This window comes from Vombatus ursinus, unplaced genomic scaffold (genome assembly GCF_900497805.2).
Source record: "Vombatus ursinus unplaced genomic scaffold, bare-nosed wombat genome assembly UNPS02014778.1, whole genome shotgun sequence".
Classification (NCBI taxonomy): Eukaryota; Metazoa; Chordata; class Mammalia; order Diprotodontia; family Vombatidae; genus Vombatus; species Vombatus ursinus.
The window spans coordinates 8,518,156-8,540,501 of record NW_020954556.1 but is presented as its reverse complement, the minus strand read 5'-3'; the positions used below and the strand labels follow the sequence as shown (position 1 = coordinate 8,540,501).

Genomic DNA, 22,346 nt, shown 5'->3' with positions numbered 1-22,346 from the left:
AACTTAGAGGTACCACATCACACGTATCAGATTGGCTAATATGACAGAAAAGGAAAATGATAAATGTTGGAGGGAATGTGGGAAAATAGGGACACTGATGCACTATTGGTAGAGTTGTGAACTCATCTAGACATTCTGGAGAGCAATTTGGAACTATGCCCAAAGGGCTACAAAATTGTGCATACCCTTTGATTCAGCAATACCACTACTAGATCTGTATCCCAAAGAGATTGAAAAAAAAGGGAAAAGGACTCATACGCCCAAAAATATTTATAGCAGCACATTTTGTGGTGGCAAAAAATTGGAAATTGAGGAGATGCCATCAATTGTGAAATGGCTGAACAAGTGATAGTGTATGATTGTAATGGAATATTATTGTGTTATAAGAAATGATGAACAGGATGATTTCAATTTTCCCAGATCTTCTCCAAAATTTATCATTTTCCTGTTTTCTCATGTTGGCCAATCTGATAGATGTGATGCAGCACCTCAGAGTTGTTTTGACTTGTATTTCTCTAATCGATAGTGATTTAGAGCAATTTTTATATGACTATAGATAGCTTTAATTTCTTCTTCTGAAAATTGCCTGTTCATATCCTTTGACCATCTATCAATTGGGGAATGACTTGTATTCTTTTTTTTTCTTTTTTGCTTTTTGGTGAAGCAGTCAGGGATAAGTGACTTTCCCAGGTCACACAGCTAGTGTCAAGTGTTTGAACTCAGGTCCTCCTGAGTCCAAGACTGGAGCTCTGTCCACTGTGCTACCTATCTGCCCCGACTTGTATTCTTATAAATTTGACTTAGTTCTCTATATATTTTAGAAATGACATTTAGAAATGTCTCAGAGACACTGGTTGCAAAAATTCTTTCCCAGTTTTCTACTTCCCTCCTAATCTTGATTGTATTGGCTTTGTATGTGCAAAAATTTTTCAATTTAATGTAATCAAAATTATTCCTTTTATATTTCGTAATGTTCTCTATCTCCTGTTTGGTCATAAATTCTTCTGTTCTCCATAAATCTGACAGGTAAACTATTTCTTGCTCTCCCAGTTTGCTTATAGTATCAGCCTTTGTATCTAAATAATGAACTCATTTTGACTTTATTTTGGTATATGGTGTGAGAGGTTGGTCTATGCCTAGTTTTTGCCATACTCTTTTCCAGTTTTCCCAGCAGTTTTTGTTAAATAGTGAGTTCTTATCTCAGAAGCTAGGGTCTTTGGGTGTATCAAATAGTAGATTGCTATAGTCATTGACTGTTGTCAATGTTGTACCCAACCTATTCCACTGATCCATTGCTCTATTTCTTAGCCAGTATCAAGCAGTTTTGATGATTGCTTTTTTATAATACAATTTAAGGTCTGGAATGGCTAGGCCACCTTCCCCAGCATTTCTTTTCATTAGTCCCCTTGATATTCTGGACCTTTTGTTCTTCCAAATGAACCTTGTTATTATTTTTTGTAGCTCTGTAAAATAATTTTTGGTAGTTTGATTGGTATGGCACTGAATAAGCAAATTAGCTTAGGTAGAATTGTCATTTTTATTATATTAGCTTGGCCTCCCCATGAGCAACTGATGTTTTTCCAATTATTTATCCCCTCTGTGTATGTATATCCCTTCTAAATGTTGTAATAAAGATATAGTTCTCAAGAGTTATAAGCATCATCTTCCCATGTAGGGATGTAAACAGTTTACCCTTATTGAATAACATGGTTTTGTTTTTTTTTTCCCTTTCCTGTTTACCTTTTTATGCCTCTTTCAACTTTATTTGTGTGAAAAGTGGTTTGTAATTATGTTCATATATAGTTCCTGGGTTTGTTTTGGTAGGTAGACTCCTAAATATTTTATAATGTCTAGTAACTTTAAATGGAATTTCTCTTTCTATCTCTTGCTGTTGGGCTTTCTTGGTAATATATAGAAATGCCAATGATTTAAGTGGGTTTAATGGCAACTTTGCTAAAGTTGTTTATTATTTCAAGTAGTTTTTTACTTGATTCTCTAGTATTCTCTAAGTATATCATCATATCATATGCAAAGAGTGATAGCTTTGTTTCTTCTTTGCCTATTCTAATACCTTCAATTTCTTTTTCTTCTCTTAATGCCAAAGCTAATGTTTCCATTACCATATTGAACAACAGTGGTGATAATGGTCAGCCTTGTTTCACCCCCAATCTTAATGGAAATGCTTCTAGCTTGTCCCCATTACATATTATACTTGCTGAAGGTGTTAGGTAGATAGTACGTATACTTTTAGGGAAGATTCCATTTATTCCTATGCTCTCTATTGTTTTTTAATAGGAATGGGTGTTGTATTTTGTCAAAAACTTTTTCTGCATGTATTGAGATGATCATGTGGTTTCTGTTAGTCTTGCTGTTGATGTAATCAGTTATGCTGATTATTTTCCTAATATTGAACCAGCCATGCATTCCTGGTATAAATCCTACCTGGTCATAGTGTGTTATCCTTGACATAAGTTGTTGTAATCTCTTTGCTAATATTTTATTTAAAATTTTTGTATCTATGTTAATTAGGGAAATTGGTCTATAATTTCCTTTCTCTGTTTTGACTCTTACTGGTTTAGATATCAGCACCATATTTGTATCATAAAAAGAATTCGGCAGGATTCCTTCTTTGCCTATTTACCCAAATAGTTCATATAGTATTGGAATTAGTTGTCCTTTAAATGTGTGATAGAATTCGCTTGTAAATCAATCTGGCCCTGGAGATTTTTCCTAGGGAGTTCATTGATGGCTTCTTTAATTTCTTTTTCTGAGATGGGGTTATTTAAGTGTTTTATTTCCTCTTCTGTTAATCTGGGCAATTTATATTTTTGTAAATGTCCATCCATTTTACTAAGATTGTCAAATTTGTTCACATACAGTTGAGCAAAATAGTTCATAATTATTGTTTTGATTTCCTTTTCATTGGTGGTGAATTTATCCTTTTCATTATTTATACTGGTGATTTGGTTTCCTTCTTTCTTTTTTTAAATTAAATTAACCCAAGGTATACCTATTTTATTGTTTTTTTTTTCATAAAACCAGACCTTAGTTTTAGTTATTAGTTTAATGGTTTTCTTAATTTTAATTTTATTAATCTCTCCTTTGGTTTTCAGTATTTCTAACTTGGTATTTAATTGGGGGTTTTCAATTTGTTCTTTTTTTTAGCTTTTTTAGTTGTACGCCCAATTCATTGATCTCTTCTTTCTCTATTTTATTCATGTAAGCATTTAGAGATATAAAACTTCCCCTAAGGACTGCTTTTGCTGCATCCCATAAGTTTTGGTATATTGTCACAATATTTTCATTCTCTTGAATGAAGTTATTCATTGTTTCTATGATTTGTTTCACCCACTCATTCTTTAAGATTAGATTATTTAGTTTCCAATTAATTTTTAGTCTACCTTTCCATGGTCCTTTATTATATGTAATTTATATTGCATCATGATCTGAAAAGGATGCATTTAATATTTCTGCCTTTCTTCATTGGATTGTGAGGTTTTTATGCTGTAGTACATGGTCAGTTTTTGTGTAGGTGCTATGTACCACTGAGAAAAAGGTATATTCCCTTCTGTCCCCATTTAGTTTTCTCCAGAGGTCAACCACATATAACTTTTCCAAGATTCTATTCATCTTCTTAATGTCTTTCTTGTTTATTTGGTGTTTAGATTTATCTAGTTCTGAGAGGGGGAGGTTGAGGTCCCCCACTAGTATAGTTTTGCTGTCTGTTTCTTCTTGTAGCTCCCTGAACTTCTCTAAGAATTTAGGTGTCATACCATTTGGTGCATATATATTTAGTAATGATATTATTTCATTGTCTATGGTGCCTTTTAACAGGACATAGTTTCCTTCCTTATCTCTTTTGATAAGATCTATTTTTGCTTTTGCTTTGTCTGAGATCAGGATTGCTACCCCGGCTTCTTTTACTTCAGCTGAAGCATAATACATTTTACTCCAGCCTTTTACCTTTACCCTGTGTGTGTCCCTCTGTTTCAAATGTGTTTCCTGTAAACAACATATTGTAGGATTATGATTTTTAATCCATTCTGCTATCTGCTTCCATTTTATAGGAGAGTTCATCTCATTCACATTCACAGTTATGATTACTATCTATGTCTTTCTCTCCATCCTATTTCCCCTCTGTTTATGCTTTTTCTTTCACCTTTTCTCTTTCCCTCCTGGCTAGCCTTTTGCTTTTGACCACTGCCTCCCTCATTCTGCCCTCCCTTCTGTTAGCTCCCCCCTTTTCTTCCCTTTTACCCTTTCTAGTTCTTTCCTCCCTTCTATCCCCCCTTCCTTTTCTTTCCTCTTTCCCCTCCTACTGCCTATATGGAAAGTTAGATTTCTATACCTGAGTATGTTATTGCCTCCTTGAGCCAAATCTGATGAGAGTAAAGTTCAAACAATGCTCATATCCCTCCCTTTTTTCCCTTTACTGTAATATGTTTTTGTGCCTCTTCATGTGATGTAATTTACCCTTTTCTACTTCATCCTTTCCTCTTATCCCATTACCTTTCCTTTTCACCACTTCATTGTTCAGCTCTGGTCTTTTTATCAGGAAAGCTTGAAAGTCCTCTGTTTCACTGAATATCCATTTTTTCCCTGAGGGATTATGCTCATTTTCACTATGTAGGTGATCCTTGGTTATAATCCCAGCTTCTTTGCCTTCCAGAATATCATATTCCATACCCCCAGATCCTTTAATACAGAACCTATCAAATCCTGTGTCATCCTGACTGTGGCTCCCTAATATTTGAATTGTTTCCTTCTGGCTGCCTGCAATATTTTTTCCTTGACCTGATAGTTCTGGAATTTGGCTAAAATGTTCCTGGGAGTTTTCAGTTTGGGATCTCTTTCAACAGATGATTGGTGGATTCTTAATATTAATTCATATGTAATATAATGATTAATTCAAGCTGCAAATCACCAGCCTCTTCTGCTTGGCTAGAAAATTTTCCCAGCAGGCTCTATCTACTGCATTTTCTGGTGCATTTCATCATTCAGAGTTTCAGGGAGGCATTCTCAATTTGGTGGCACTCCATCTAGCTGCCTTGTAATTTTAGGACCAAAGTTGAACCATCACCAAACAAATGGCATTTGAGACATATTGGAATCATCAACAGGCAGAGACAGGATGTGAGGTATTATGTTATGCAAGACAGGTATATGATAATTATTCACATGGACCCCCTCTCCCCATTCATACTTCTAGAAAGATCCTTAGCTTTACCAGTCAGGGAGTTCACACCACACATATGAACAAATAAATGGAAAATGTAGTCTAAGTAAGAAAGAAAGTGATTATCTAATTTTATTTCTAAATTCTCAGATTCCAGAAATGCTCCCTTTGCCTGCTATGAAGAAATCAATAGTCAGCGAGATAGGTTTGGGAACTGTGGCCGGTATTCAGAAAATAGTTTTCACTACTGTGATTGGAGGTATATTTTGTTTTTTTGTTTTTTAGTGAGGCAATTGGGGTTAAGTGACTTGCCCAGTGTCACACAACTAGTAAGTGTTATGTGTCTGAGGCCAGATTTGAACTCAGGTCCTCTTGACTCCAGGGCCGGTGCTGTATCCACTGTGCCACCTATCTGCCCCTGGAGGTATGTTTTGGAAATATTTACTTTGATAAATAGAAGAATCAGTGATTTCTTCAGTGGGAATCGTGTCTTTACAACAGCCCGAGAACGCATAGCCCAAGATTTTGGGAAGTATGTTGTGCAGTTACTGTTCTTATGATATCATCTCAGTAAATGTCTTTGTTTTGAACAAACTTTGTTTTGTGTCTACTGGGTGGCTGACTATTAAAGATAAGTACAGTCGTGGAAGCTTGTGACCTATAGATTTGGAAAGGTGAACCCACAGGTTCTTCTTCCTTAGGTCCTTCCTTCTTCCTCTTTGCAGAGGTCACACTCCTTAGAATTGTGTATTTCCTAAACTGAATGTTATCCACCCTCTAATTCTATCAAGGTTGACTGAAGACTAACAAAGCAACCCTCTAGTTTTGTCAGGCTTGATTGATTAATGTTTTTACATCTTTACAATTCAATTAATATTCTATTGTCTCTGTTGCTTGACCCCTTCACATTGTTTGACTTCATGAAATGGTGTCATTGTGAATCAGATGATCAAGGTTCTCTCACTATGTGTTTAACAATTTTTTTTTTATATTTGTAGGAGTCTCCTCTGTGGAAAGTTAATTTGTACATACCCATATCGAAAACCGTATGTTCGAGAAAATATTGCTGTGATATATAGTTTTGTGCTAGACACTGTATGTATAAGTTTAGATCACAAGTTTAAACCAAATACTCGAGATCCGATGTTGGTAGCAAATGGAAATCCATGTGATGTTAGAAAGGTAAATGATTAACATCTTTTTAAGAAAATATTACATATTTATTTCCTATTAAAACATAAAAGTTCACATTTCTTTTTTTCAGTACAAAATATGAGGAAAATACAAGCAGATCATTCTCCAATGAATACCCAGAAATCCTGCCACCAATCTCACTTGGCCACAGTGACTTTGTTTCTTCTGTAGCCTATTATGTTGAAGAGTAGCTTTCTCTGAACCACAGATTAAACTTTAGAACTGCATTATACCTTAAGTGTCCCTAGAATGATTCCAGGTGCATTTCCATTTTGAAAGTCATTTATTCAGGACAACACTGATATGATCTATATTTATAAGAATTTGCACATGTAAATATAAATTACAGTTTAAATCATAGCAGTCCAGATCTTGTAAAAATGAAATATAATTCTGCCTGTGATGTTCGGAGGCTAAAGGGTTTAAAACTCATTTATTAAACTAAACTTCTGATCACAACATTGTTGAGAACCAAGATAACCTAAAGCTGCTGTGGACTTAGGGAACACAGGCCATGACTCCCAGATACTACATTTAGGTACTGAGTTTTTACAAAAAGCTCAGCAAATCTAGCTTTTGGCATGCTGTTGTTGAGTTGGAAAATATGGTTCTTTAAGCAAGGAACCTTTTATTTGATATTGAAAGCTATATTTTCTAAAAAAACAAATGAAAGCAAATTTAACCAATAATTATAATGGTTAATAAAAATAGTAAAATCTACTTGGAAATTTTATCTGTACTCTTATTTCAAAGATATCAAATAAAGAATACTTTATATTTTGTAATACTTTCTGATTTTTAAAGCACCTCCTTTTAATCCTCATCAAGTCTCTGTGAGGCATTATTATTAGGTAGGTATTATTATCCCATTTTTTACCAAAAAGAGATGGGGGAAGAGGAGGGGAAGGGAATAAGCATTTACATAATGCCTCCTATGTATCTGGCACTGATCTAAGCACTTACCTCATTTGATTCTCACAACAGCTCTGCGAGGTAGGTGCTATTATTCTCCCCATTTTACAGTTGGGAAAACTGGAGCAAACAGAGATTAAGTGACTTGCCCAGAGGCATATAATAAGTGTCTGAGGCCAGATTTGAACTCAAGTCTTTCTTCTTGATTCCAGGCTTATTGCTTTATCCACTGTCTTGATAGGTATAGAATTGGGATGGGCATGGGAATAAGAAGTTAAGTGTCAGAGAGATAAATTATCTTGTCAACAGTCACATAGTTAATAAAATGGCAGTGCCAATACTAGAATTCAGGTCCTCTGATGATAAATAGTTTAGTCCTCTTTTCATGTTATCATTACACAGACTATCTAAATTAATGTTCAGTGTTATAACAGAGATTCTCATGTCTTGAAATCTCTAACTTCATTAAATAGACATAGGGACCACATTAATGTCAAAAATAACATATATTTATATGTATACTTGATACTGTCTCTGCAATAATTAAGTGGTCATGTCCATATAAATTTCTATTTCATCCCAAATTCTGATAATTCTTTATTTATTGATTTGTGTTGTACAAAAGTTGAATATAAAGTTAAGATGACTTGGCACATCTGATATAGACTTTTTTTTTAGTTTTGTTTACATGCTAACTGTGTATTTATGAATAAAATCATAAATGAAGCAAGAAGTTGTTCAGAAAAGACATGCAATCAGCATGGAGTAAGTAACACCGTTTTATTCAATAGCGTCATTTGGTGTACTATAATTGGTGATTTAGGTATTTCCTTTAATCACCATCATTTTAAATACAAATATCATTTTAGAATTTACAGTGGCATCATAAAACAACTAAAGCTAGTTTAGGGGGAAAGTTTTCAGATAATTATCTAATCTACGACTATAAAAGTACAGTTCAGTGATTTCTAAGTGGCACAGAATCTGCTGGCATATACATGAACTTGCTAACATAGTCTAGGATGCTCTATGCCATAGCTCCTATGCCTTTGGATACAGGCAGAAGTGTCCTGGAGCCAGTTTGAACCACTTCTTGAGAACCTATTGTTAAATTTTCAGTATGAGCATTTATACCTCAGAAATTGGCAAATGCTACAAATTAAGGCTAGATTTGTAGCTGATTTCTAGATTTTAAAAGGTAATGGAGAAAATGTTAACAATGCAGATTAAATTAAAAGTGTTTCATGCTTATTTTGGGGGGTGGGGAGGGCTGGTTGTTAAACATTTACCAGCATGGTTCTTGGATACAAGCCAATGACAATGACTTTCCAGTTGCCTGTTCCCTCAATTCCCTACTCCAGGGAGGCTGGGAAGATAGGAGGGACTCAGCAGGTAGAGTGACAGTCAGTTTCATCTGTCTTGTCATCAGTTTATTTCCATCAAGCTGTAGAATTAGCCACAGGGTTGGAAATGATAGCCTATGTTCGATGAGGGTTCTCTATTCCATTCCTGTATCTACACCACCAAAGAAGCTGCTCTTTTGTTATGGTTAAAAAGAACACGATTCTAATTTTTTTCCTTCTGGAGAGCCGTTGCATCCACAATGAGGGATACAGTTTTAGTGAAGCTGATATTTCAGTCTTCTTCATCCTGAAATAGCTAAACCTCCTTTCCTTTGCCCCTGAGTGTGTGTTTCCTTTTAAGCTAGTGCCTTGGTTCTGGTCCCAGAGGAGATAGATTTGGTCCTTTGTTATCCCCTTTAGAATGGAATTCCTTTGCAGGTCTCTGCTTGTTGAGTATACTGTATTTGTGTGGGGCTGAAGAGAGTTAAAAGTGGGTCTGTTGAGGTTTAGAGGTTTAAGCATGCTGGGACCCCAAAATCACGATGTGTGGGTCCTGCCCCAATGAATTTGAACCAAACCTTCTTTCAGCCAAAGACAATGTTTATTAGATAATGGATCAGGGGTGGGTGAGATTTAAAGAATCTGCCATATTGTCCAGACTCTTAAGGAATCTAAGCATTTATATAGCTAATGAAAGCAGGCCAGATCTTAAGAATCTAAACCCTGGATAGATTATAAGAATCTGAGCTCCTTAATGGAGGCCAGATGGATTTTATATACAGAAAGACTGTAGGAGTGATGTAGAAGTGGCCAAGTGGTCTGAGGTGAATGCCAGGGACCTAGACCCTGTGGCCAAGGAAGAATGGAGCCTAGATAGGATTAAGGATGGGAAGTGGTGGGGGGGCAGGGGGGGTGGCATACAGAAGTAAGACAATGCAGGGCTAGGCTAGGTTAAAGGTAACCTGGAATTGGGAGATTGGGTTTAGGTGATAATGAAAGGCCAGTTGATAGGATTATAGCCTCAGGCAAATGCCAGAGATTTGGCCATGTGGGAAAGTCCGAGGCTTTTCCTTTTTTGGGGTCCAGATCCCAAAGACGTGGTCTTTTCCTTTTAGGAATTCAGATTCCCATCCCCACCAGATCCTATGCTGTCAATTTACTAAGAGTTTATAGGATCATAGATCCCAGATTTTTTATTTGAAGGGAATTTAGAGATATTGTAGAAAGAAAACTCTCTGCAAAGTAGGAGCAGCACTTTTCTTAACAGGGTTGTTTTACCTTTGAAGGGCTGGGGAGATCAGTCTCAAGATCATCATTGCTTTGATTTCCTTGCTGACTGAGGTGTAAAAGGCACACTCCAAGGTTTAGCAGAATTCCATTGGCCTGTTGCACTCCTTAGAGTTGTCGACTGCCTCCAATTCTATCAAATTTGATTAAAGACTTCTTTAAACTTTATAAAAGGATAACAGATTTTCTGATCTAATAATGTTTGTTGCCATTGTGACTATAAAGAGGGAAGTAATATTTTATTTGAAATACTATACTTTTTAAACTTTATGAATTTTATCTTTTTTAACCTCATGTCTAAATAAAGTCGTTTTTATTACATTTTTTGGTTCAAGAGTAGTATTTCATTGAATTCTAAACCTGAGCCCAGATTCTGGGTTGGACTGAGCTAGGCCTGGCTCAGAACATACTGTTGAAATTTTAGAATGCAAATCAGTAAAAGGCTTTATTTCATTCATTTTCAAGCCATAGCATTTGTTGGTCCATAGAAAAAGGATGTCTCTATAGAACAAGTGAGTTTCTCAATTCAAGCCATTTCCTATAGGTTCTTATTGTATATAGAAAATACATAAGCATTTTGGGTTCACAACCCAGTCACTGGCCTTGAAGGCAGTTTGCTGTGTTTCCAGGGAGGGAAAAGAGACTGGGTAATCTGTTCTTCAGTCATTGACCACAAGATATCAATTGTTGTAAGAAGATTGAGTTTGAGGAGAACCAAAACAGATGAATCAGACACTTGACTTCTCATTTACACTGAAATGGAGGCTTATTCTAAAATGATATTACTCAAGTCAAGAAAGGGTGTTTATAAGGTCCTCTCATTGCTATCACAGAAATCATTGACATATATAATTGGAAAACTGGACTGAGAGAGATTATGTATTGTACAAGGGTGTACATATATTAAGTAGCAAAGTTAAGATTAAAATCCAACTCCCCTGACTTAAAATTGAGTAGACTTCAATAACTGCCAACCATTTCCCTACTTATTCATTCAACAAATAGTAAGTACTCATTATGTACTATCTACTGTTACAGGCACTGGAAATAAAAAGGCAAAAGTGAAACGGTCCTTACCCTCAAGGAATTTCCTTTCTATTGAAGGGAACAACATATATGCGTATAAGTACAAGACATAAACAAATTAAACACAAAGTAATTGAGGGGAGGGGTGGTACCAGACCTGAGAGATCAGGAGAGGTCTCCTGTAAGAGGTGGCACTTGAATTTTCCTTGGAAGGAAGGTAAAGATTCTGAGAGTTGGAGCTGAGTATGTGGTAGATTCCCCATTAGATAAAGCATCAAAGGCTGTGCATAAGCAGTTCTTAAAGGAAGAAATTGGAATTAAACTACCAATAGCTATATGAAAAAAATGCATAACTAATAATCGAAGAAATGCAAATTAAAACAACTCTTAAGTTTCTACCTTATGCCCATCAGATGGGAAAGAGGACAAAAAAGGAAAATGATAATCATAGGGGCAGTGAGAAAACAGATACACTAGTGCATTTTGGGTGAAAATATGAATTGGTCTAACCATTCTGGAAAGCAGTTTGGAACTGTGCCTAAAATGTCACTAAATTGTGAATGACCCAGGGATACTACTACTAAATCTATATTCCAAAAAGACCAAAGACAAAGGGAAAAGACCCATTTGTGCAAAAATATTTATCACAGCATTTTTTTTTTGTTGGAACAAAGAACCAGAAACAAAGTAGGTGCATATCACTGGAGGGAATACTGAACAAATTATGGTATTTAAATGTAATGTAATATTATTGTGCTGTAAGAAATGATGAAAAGGATGGATTAAGAGAAACCTGGTAAGACTTATATGAAACAATGCAAAATAAAGTGAGCAGATCTGGGAGAACAGTTTGCACAAAAATAATAAACTACACAATTGTATAGCAAAAAAACTTTGAAAGCCTTAAGAACTCTGATCAATGCCAATGACCAAGCATGAGTCCAGAGAACTGATCATTGGCACATGTGACCTGGCTCCTGAGAGAGAGAATAGACTCAAAACACACTTTTCATACATTGCCAATATATAGATTTGTTTTGCTTAATTATGCTTGTTTCAAAGTTTTTTTGATTTTTTTTTTTAAATTGGGGGAAAGGTTCTGGAGGGTGGGAGGACAATGGCTAGTTATGCCAAAAAATAAGAAAAGATCAAGGGAAAAAAAAGTCATTGCAGGATTTACAAAAAATGGACAGAAGAAAAAAGAAGATTCAAAGGGAGACACAAACAAGGAGGACAACTTTGAAACTTTGAAACATGTTGAATTTATTGTGTAGTTTGAAAAGAAATGCAAGCTACAAATCAATGATGATTTGTAATTTCATATGCAATTATTTTTTTCCATTCTTCTTTGCATATGGAAATGCTCATGTTGATGTTTGTCAAGTTCAGAATAACAAAAGAAGAATTATATATGTATTTTAAACACATGCATGGATATGTATTATATATGTATATGTGTGTGTGTAAATGCAAATTTAGTGTCTACTAGGCATGAGCTACAGCCTATGCAGAGGTCCAGAGGTGGGAGTTGTTATATTCAAGGAACAGAGAGTTGATCTATAGTAAGTATGAAAAGGTCAGTTGGAGCCAGATTAAGAAGGACTTTAAATGTCAAAGAGTAGAGTTTTTGTTTTACTCTACAGGCAATAAGGAGCCACTGGAGCTTTTTGAGCAGGGGAAAAATGTGGTCAAACTCTTTTTATAAATGCTATAAAAGAGCAAAGGAAAGATAAATTATTTTTATTTATTTTTAAATTATGAAATAAAACAAGAATTTCCATAACAAAATATAATAACAAAGATAATTGCACGTGAAACTACAAATCTATTATGTTCAATTTGCTATTCCCTTTTTTGTTTTTTTTTATAAAATAATTATTTATTTTTAGTTTTCGACATTCACTTCCATAAGATTTTGAGTTTTAAATTTTCTTCCCCTCTTTTTTCCCCTCCCCAAGATGGTGTGCAATCTGATATAGGCTGTACGTATACATTCATATTAAACATATTTTCACATTAGTCATGATGTAAAGGAGAATTAGAACTAATGGGAGGAATCACAAGAAAGAAGAAACAAAACAAAGCAACAGAAGAAAAGGAGAGCAAATAGTATGCTTCCATCTGCATTCAGACTCCAAAGTTGTTTCTCTGGATGTGGATAGCATTTTCCATCGTGAGTCTCTGGGACTTGTTTAAGATCCCTGCATTGCCCAGAAGAGCTAAATTTATCAAAGTCAGTCATTGCCCAGTGTGGCTGTTACTGTGTACAGTGTTCTCCTGGTTTTGTTCATTTCACTCAGCATCAGTTCATATAAGTCTTTCCAGGTTTTTAAACAACATATTGTTAGATTATGTTTTTCAATCCACTCTGCTATCTGCTTCCGTTTTATGGGACAGTTCATGCCAATCACATATACAGTTGTGATTACTATTGGTGTCTTTCTCTCCATCCTATTCTCCCTCCCCTTTATGCTTTTCTCTCTCCTTTCTCCCTTTCCCTCCTTACTAGAGTTTTGCTTTCTACCTTCACCCTCCCTTCGACCAGTCTGCCCTCCCTTCTATCAGTTCTCTCCCTTTTCTTCCCCTTTCCCCTTACTATTTCTTCTCTCCTTTCTATTCACTCCCTCCCTTTTCTTTCCCCTTTCTCCTCCTACTTCCTGTAGGATAAGTTAGATTTTTATACCTAACTGATTATGTTATTCCCTCTTTGAGCCAAATCTGATGAGAGTAAGGTTCAAACAATGCTCATCTCCCTCCCTTCTTTCTCTCTGCTGTAATAGGTTTTTGTGCCTTTTCATGTGATGTAATTTACCCTTGTGTTCACATACTATTTATTCTTTCTATCTTTGCCTGTTTGTTCTATGAATAATGCTATCCATAGATTAAAGGAAGAATGTTTAAAAAGCATCCTTAAGGACCTAACTTTGTAAAAGAATTTCTTCTATCGATATTCTCATAGAGAGACCTTATAGAAAAAAACCATGATTTAAAAACTTCTTGACAACTAATTAAAATAATTCTATATGTAAAAGCCTCCATCTAATGTGAGACCTTCTCAATAATTACTAAAACACATCCAAAGCCTGTGTATAAAGGCATTGGTATGAATAGGAATCTGTGGATATTTAAATGAACTTTAAAGAAGTTCAGTAATTTCCTGTTGCCTCTAGGATATAATTTAAAATACATCATTTAGGACCATCATCTTTACTTGGCCTTTTCCATTGTTTTTCATAGGCACAACAGCAGAAGTTCTAATACTACTAATATATTTATAGTTGTTGCAGGTCCAAGTACATTTGTTTACCCAATAGAAAACATTTGAAAGTCAATCATATATTTTTAGTTCTCAAATGGAAATATTTTAATCGTGTTGCTTTTCCCAAAGTGAAGTTTACTAAGCCATTAAAAATGAAAACTTTTACATAAAAATGAAAACTTTATCATATCACATCTTTATCCTATTCACCTTTTTATGACATGTTATCCTTACATCATTCAGAAAAGATTTGGTGCTATACACATCCAATCTTATATGTGAATATATGTCTATTAAACCAGTAAAGGAGATGGTATGTCTAAGAACTGATTTTCCCTAGTTACCTTGATGAGGAATTTGAAGTCATAAATTCAGAATAATAAAATCAAAGCAATAAGGTCCTTTACATTTGCACTATAACCTGCTAGTTCTGAGGCGCTTGATGATTATAACAATAAGATCCATTTTAAAGCATTTGTAAATCTTTTGCCATGGTTAAAAAATTTGCTGTGAAAGAGGAAGGACACAGTTGTAACAATATCCCTCAGCCTATGCCTAAAGTCACAGAGTAATATAGGTATGCCAGGTCAAAATTCCCTTAACTGTGTTTGATATTAGAGAAAAGTCGGATATCTTTTAGAACAGCCAATCACACAATAGAATTCCACATTGTTCACAGACTATTATAGCCAGGCTCAGACTCAACCAGGTGAGAAATATTCTTGTTTATAAAGGAAATAACACAGTGGAGAAACTGAATCAAGAAGATCCTGCCATTGCCTTCATAAATCTTTCTCAATTTTCCCAGTCATTCACATCCATTGGTAGTATTTTTTTCCCAAAAGGCACCGCCTTTGAGCAGCTCTTGGCATTTCCCTTGAATGCTAAATAGTTGTTTAACAATCAAACAGCTATGCCTTAATTCAAAACTCAGAGCAAATAAAATTACAGTTCTACTTTACATAGAAAGTTCCACTGCTTATAGATTATAGCAGGGTACAGTTGTCTTTCATGTCACAATAACAAAAAAAACCCAATAAATATACATTAAAAATTTTCACTATTTGTGAAATGCATGAAAAGTATTTCCCAAAGCATCCCATTATCATTTTACTAATCAATCAGTAAATATTAATAAAATAATATCATATAAAATGAATGATAGTTCACTTATAATCAAGAAAAACACTGACTTTTGTTAGCCTGGATATGTTAAGGTATTAACCCTAAGGCAAAAATATTCTAGGTACAATTTCATAATTTCCATAATCACTAGCCAGACAATTCATCATAGAAATCACTTCTATACTAAAAATGAACTTGTAAGATAAATTGCCCCCTCACTTTGACTATGAGTATTTGTGTTGGAGGAGGGGATCTCAGTTCCTTGGTAAACCAGTTTACTGTTTTAGAATTTATAAGGCTTTCACTAGTCACATACATTCTTGTAAAAAAGAACTGATAAAATTTTTGAACTTGCCAAGGCTGAAGATTCAAAAGTACTAAAAATCTGGTGAATACCTAAAGAATTTTGTAGATAATAAGAATTTACAAGATCTTTTGTACTTTTCTTAAACACTAGTATTTATTCTCCTCCTCCTCCTCCTCCTCCTCCTCATCATCATCAATTTTAAAGCAAAGTATACCCAAGAAAATACTTCAAACAGTTTTTTAACCATAATGAAAAAATTATGTGATAGCTCAAATTCATAATTTCACAGCATTCAGATCAAAAGAGGAGTTTATTTTCTGATAATGTAATTGCATCATTCTACAGGTATCATTTTTCACTTTTTATAAAAATTTTAATTAATTTATTTTGAAGTATCAACAATCACTTCCATAAGCTTTTGAGTTGTAAATTTTTCTCCCTCTCCCTCTCCACCTCCCTTCCCACAATGGTGCGCAATCTGATATAGGCTATACATATATATTCCTCTTAGACGTATTTTCCCATTAGTGATGTTGTAAGTAAGAATTAGAACCAATAGGAGGAACCACCAGAAAGAGATTTTTCACTTTCTTTCACTCCTTTCTCAATCTCACACCTCTTTATTCCCCAATCCAATACTGACCCTGTCAACAGAACTAGTTTTCTTCACTGAATCTTTCCTTTTCAAATTAGCACACATTTTCTTATACAATACCAATTAATTATAAAATTTTTACTTTTCTCTGATCAAAATGGAAACTAATGTGAGTTTGGGGAAAACATTTCCCCAGAAAAGTAACATCAGAGGTCAAAGAAACAGTTACAAATTGTTGTTTTTATTCAACAAGATAAGCCCACTGATTCTCTCTTGAAGGAGACTCCACTATCTTAAGACACCTGTCATCCTCAACTTTTCACTTTCACCTCCCCATCTCCATTCCCTTGCCAAACTTGACAATTTTACCTTTGAAACACCTCTAGAATATGCCCATTTGTCTCCTTTGTCACTTCCACCAACCTGGTGAAGGTCCTTATCACCTCAAACCTAGCCTATTGCAATAGCTTCTTGGTTAGTCTGTCTGCTTTAAATCTCTCTCCACTCCAGTCTGTCCTCCACTCCACTCTCATAGGGATCTTCTTAAAGTACAATTTTGACCATGTTGTGCCACCCCCCAAACTTAATAACCTCTAGAAGTTTCCTGTCACCTCCGGGATCAAATATAAAATCCTCTATTTGACATTCAAAACCTTTCATAACATGTCCCCCTACCTTTCCAGTTATCCTTACACTCCTCTCTTCCTCTTCACGTACTCTGTAATCCAGTGACCCTGGTCTCTTTGCTGTTCCTCCCTCAAGATGCTTCATTTCCCAAATCTGTGCATTTTCAGTGGCTGTCTGCCATGCCTGCAATATTCTTCTTCCTCACCTCTGACTTTTGGTTTCCCTGAATCTTTTCAAGTCTCAGCTGAAATCTCACATTTTGAAAGATGCCTTCTTTCCCAGTCCCTGTTAATGCTAATGCTTTCCCTGTAAAGTTACTTACCCTATATTTAACTCACATGTATATAGTTGTTTGTATGTTATCCCTCTCTTTAGAATGTGATCTCCTTGAGAGCAAAGACTATTTTTATCTTTGTTTGGTGCATAGCACAATGCCTGATGCTCAATAAAAAACTTGTTGACTTGTTGATCTGTTTTTGGGATTTAAGTAGCTGTTTAGTCAAATGACCACTCTTTAGATTGTTTAGAGAAATACTGGTAATCATTAACTGACCTTGAAGAAGTTCTTTATCTTTTTTTTCAACTTTGCTATGATGAATATAGCTAAGCATACAGATAATATAAATATTTATATTTAAATTTATATACAAATTATATGTACATTAAAATAGTTTTAATTATATATATGAAAGAAAATATGTATGCATAAAGGTTATCCAAATAATCATTTATATATATCACTCTAAGAAAATTTTCATTTTTAATTTTTTTTTGTTGTCTTAGGCATGTACTAGTAATGAAAATATATGCATTTGTGAATTAGACTTTCACCCCCCAACATGTGCTGTAAGGAAAAGTAGAATCATTCAGGATCTTTTACAGTGGACAAGAGGTTAGTATCCATAATGGAGCCTATAAACAAATGAGCAGAGGCATGGCATAGAATTAAGTGAACTTTATTAGCATCAGGAAAGGAATATAGGGCACTCATACTCTCATGTAGTAGAAAGGAAAAAAAAAGTACATAGTCGATTATTCAAGGGAAAGATACCTATGAATCTTCCTGGTTGGGGCTGGGATCAACTCCAGTGTACTTAACATAGCAGCACAGAATTGCTGATGATTGATAGATTCAGCAATGCCAGCGTGCAATAGAGCAGTTCAAGAAAAAATGAGAAAGGGGTATGGTGTTCTGATACAGGAAGCCCAGAGTCTTGGTATTTCCATGGAGCTTTGGATTCTGAGAGCTGAGCTTTCACCTTATCCTGCCTAGAACCCAGGCCACCAGTAACTTCCGGGACATTTCAAATTATTCCACATATGTCTTGGCCATCTTTCTCATCTGCCTCACATCTGATCTCGGACTCTGTCCCCTGGTATCTTGGGCTTTTATTTGGGAGACCTTTTTTTTCCTGGAACCAGGCCACCATATCACCTCCCACACATTATCAAACCATGCTATGGTTTGATACCACTTACTGCTCTCTTTCCACCCTCCTCCAATGCTGCTTTCCAGCTTCCCTTTATGTGTTTTCTTCACTCAGATTGCTAGCTCTTGATGATAGAGACTGTTTTTCTTGCTTGTGTTTGCATCCCCAGGTGTTTGTATAGTGCCTGTCCCATTATATGCTTTTTCATTCATCCATCTACCCATCTGTCCATCTATCATACATCCATTCATCTATCCATCTATGTATCCATTCATACCTCTTCTCTGAGTTTCATGTTGCCCTTTGGGTCAGTTATTTTAATGACGCACTCAGAGGGTTTCTTTCATATTCAGTGATATAATGCTAGATTTGGAGTTAGGAAAACCTGGGTTTAAATCACACCTCAGTTTCTTACTAGCTGTGTGGGACTTGTCAAGTTACTTCCCCTTTCTGGGCCTCATTTTCCTCATCTGTAAAATGAGTATAATAGCACCCACCTTATAGTGTTGTGAAATAATAAAAATTAAATGCTTTGCAAAATATAGCTGCATTTTGGTGTGAGATATTATTATAGGTAATGATAAGACAAGTTACCCTTAGATTCAGCCACGTGATTACATGTGTAACTGAGGTCTTTTTTTTTTCTGAGTGTATTACTCTAACAGAGCTTTGGTCACTGATAATATTGCCATCAACCATTAAGTGTGGGGGAATCCTTCCAATTGCCTATAAAGGACTGGTATAGGAAGTTCCATAGTTATATGGGATGGTACTGCATGTAGCACAGCAGGAACACCCTATTCCCGTAGTGATGATTCCGATTCTTCTGGGAAAGCTGTGCTGCCATCTTCACCTGCTAGTGCTAGGCAGAACAAGAAATGATCCTGGCATTTTTGGGTCATGTGAGTTGGTGGGTTACACTCAAATATATTCCAAAGAACCAAGCATAAGTGGCATTTGTTACAGATAAATTAAGGGGAATCATTATTTATTGGGAAGTTTCTATGATGGAAGAACATAGCATCCTCCTGGTAACCTGTGTTTTAAGGCAGGACTTTTATTGGTATTCACTGTGGTCCAGCGTCATGACCAGTTCATTATAGTGTGTTGTGATCTCTGAGATAGTCAGCTAAAGTAACTAGCCAGCTAGATATAACAGCATTTGTGAGGCCCTTGTTGTGTGCCAGGCCTGGTGCTAAGCACTGGGGATACAAGGACAAGTGAAAAGAACCATTCTTACTCTCAAGGAGCTTGCATTCTACTGGAATAGAAGAATTTATTAAAGGAAGCTGAAGAGCAGTGCATGCAGATGGGAAGGAGAGAGCAAGGAGCTGCCAATGGGAACAGGAGGCCAGCCACAGGGACAGAGGGATCTCCAGGGTAGGAGGGCAGTGTCTGGAGAAGAGAGCCAGGAGTAGAGCTAGGAGAAGAGTGAGTCTTCAAACCTCCCCATTCCACCCCCTCTACCCCCCATCCCACTTCCCTGAACATATATGAAATGCTTTGCAAACTTTAAGACACTATGTAAATAGAAACTACTATTATTATTAATAATAACGAATACAAAGTAAGACTGGAGACCTTTCCTGGGAGGAGTTCAATCAGTGAAGCTCCCCAATGTAGATTTGTGGCAATTACATTCTTGCTTCAGTCAGATCCAATGGATATATCCCCAGAATACCATGATATCTGTATGTCCCTTGTAACAAATGCTCCTAATCAAGTAAAACAGATTTTCACCTTAACTGTATCTCAAAATATTTACCTATACACTTCATTCTATGCTTTGGATACAATATCTCTATCAGGAGGTATATAGCAAGGTTCGTCACTGGTCTTCTGGAATAGTTGTGGGACACTGCATTTATAACATACTACTTTGGTCCCCCCAGTCAGAAGGTCAAGCATGTTACTCCTCAGCCAGGGTTCTTAGATTTTTAGGCATATACTCTGTGTCATATTAAAGCAAGGTCCACTTATTCCTATGTGTTTCAGTATTTTTTTTAACAGAAAAGAGTTTTATATTTTGTTAGAAAAATTTCAGCATCTACTGAAATTATGATGCAGTTATTTGTTATTATTAGTTAATAATCTGGTCTATTAAGCTTATAGTTTTTGTAAATGGATAAAACTATGTATTCTTGGCATAAATCCAACATAGTCATAGAATATAACTTTTTAAAAATGTTAGGTACTTTATTAATATTTTAATTAATTTTTTTGTGTTGATGGTCAGAAATAGTCATTGGAGTTTTCTTTTTCCACTTTGGCTCTCCCTGGGTTAGGTATTAGGCTCATATTTGTGTCATCAGAAGTGTTTAAAAGGATCCCTTCTTTTCCTTTATTTATTAATAGATTATGTAAATTAGAATTATTCTTTTAGAGTAATAGAATTCACTTGTGAAACCATCTGTTTGGGAATTCATTTATGTTTTGTTCAGTTTTCTTTTTCTGATACTGAGTTATTTGAATATTCTTTTTTTTGGTAATCTGGATATTGTATATTTTTGCAAATATGTATACATTTCATTTGTTATCAGTTTTATTGTTATTACATTAAGCAATATAGTTTTTGATAAATTCCTTTATTTCATCTTCAGTTTTGAATTCTCACTTTTCATTTTTGTGACTATTTTATTTTTTTGTGCTTAATCCAAAGTTTTTTTTTCTATTTTGTTAAAATTTTCTTTAATTTTCCAAATTTCTAATTTAGTGTTTGGTATTTAAATTATTTTTTGTCTAGCTATATTCTTTTAGTTACATTCTCAGTTCTTTAATCAGTTTTTTTTCTCTTGTGTTCATGAAAGCATTTCGATGTGTAAAATTTCTCCTGACTGCTTTGAAATGCTATCTCATCATTGTCATTTTTTCTGAAGAAGTTTTCTACCATTGCTATGATTTATTCTTTGATCTATCAATTCTTTAAGAATAAATTATTTGGTCTTCAATTATTTTGACCTTTTCTTCAAAGGCTCTTTATCAACTATAATTTTACTTGCATTGTGCTTTGAAAAGGCTTTTTTAAATATTTCTGCTTCACTTTTTTTTTTCCTGAGGATTTTGTGTCTTAATACAGAGCAATTTTTTTGTATAGGTGCTATACACAGCTGAGAAATGTTTATTGCTCTTTTCAATTCCCATTCAGTAATTGTGAGATATTTTTCATATCTAACTTTTCTAAAATGCTATTCCCGTCTTTAACTTCTTTCTTATCTTTCTGTTATATTTTTCTAGTATCCTTTCTATCTGAAAGGTTACATTGGGGTACTCCACTATTATAGTTTTACTCTTTCTCTCTGCAATCTGATTAACTTTTCCTCTAAGTATTTAGATGCTGTGCCATTTAGCACACATATACTAAGAATTGATACTGGTTCATTTTCTGTGATGATTTTTTTCCTTTCTTTGCATTTTCAGGGCTTAGCAAAATGCCTGGCACATAATAAGCACTGAATAAATGTTTGTCGACTGACTTGTTGGCTGTTGCTTTTAAATCTAATGTCTATATTTATTGTAGCCTTACTTGGAAAAAATAAACTAACTATTCCATGCAACTGGTTTTTATTTCATAGTTAAAAGCAGAAAGCCCAATTTATATTACTCTGAATTTCTTGCTGTTCCTTTTTTTATTCTTAGGTTCTTTCAATGGCAGAGCTACAGAGTATCCTAGGAAGAACTGGCTGCTTATAAGTTTCTACATTTCTCTACCTATTCTTTTCATTATAGCCATAATAACTGTCAAATGGAAATCTGTGAAAGAATGCTTATCTCCAGAGGAATCACCAATTACTGAGTAAATTGAATTTGTGTATTTTTATGCATCAGGTGTAAATGCATCTCAGTTGTTCACTGGGTGTAAATAAGACCTATAGCACTGAATCAATCACTTGTTTATAGCCTTGAGCTATGGGAAAGGTCCTTGATCAATTTAGGTATCTTTGAAAACCAGTGGGTGAAGTGTTGCAAAGGAAGTCTGCTTGAATTAGTTAAAGAGCTTGGTTATATCTTGTAGGGTATGGTTATAAAACCACTGGTGCTGGTATGAAATTTCAGATATTGTAACCA

At 35.1% G+C, this 22,346-nt stretch overlaps 1 protein-coding gene across 1 annotated transcript in view; it reads left to right on the top strand.

Annotated features, from left to right (window-relative positions):
* LOC114045335 (disintegrin and metalloproteinase domain-containing protein 32-like) overlaps window positions 1-22,078 on the top strand; it is a 137,874-nt gene extending 115,796 nt beyond the window's left edge. Inside the window, exons 15-19 of the mRNA XM_027865269.1 lie at window positions 5,327-5,435; window positions 6,175-6,358; window positions 7,961-8,047; window positions 17,635-17,743; window positions 21,918-22,078. Coding sequence (XP_027721070.1) covers window positions 5,327-5,435; window positions 6,175-6,358; window positions 7,961-8,047; window positions 17,635-17,743; window positions 21,918-22,078 — 650 coding nt within the window. The remainder of the gene's footprint in view (window positions 1-5,326; window positions 5,436-6,174; window positions 6,359-7,960; window positions 8,048-17,634; window positions 17,744-21,917) is intronic.
* The last annotated feature ends 268 nt before the right edge of the window (window positions 22,079-22,346 follow it).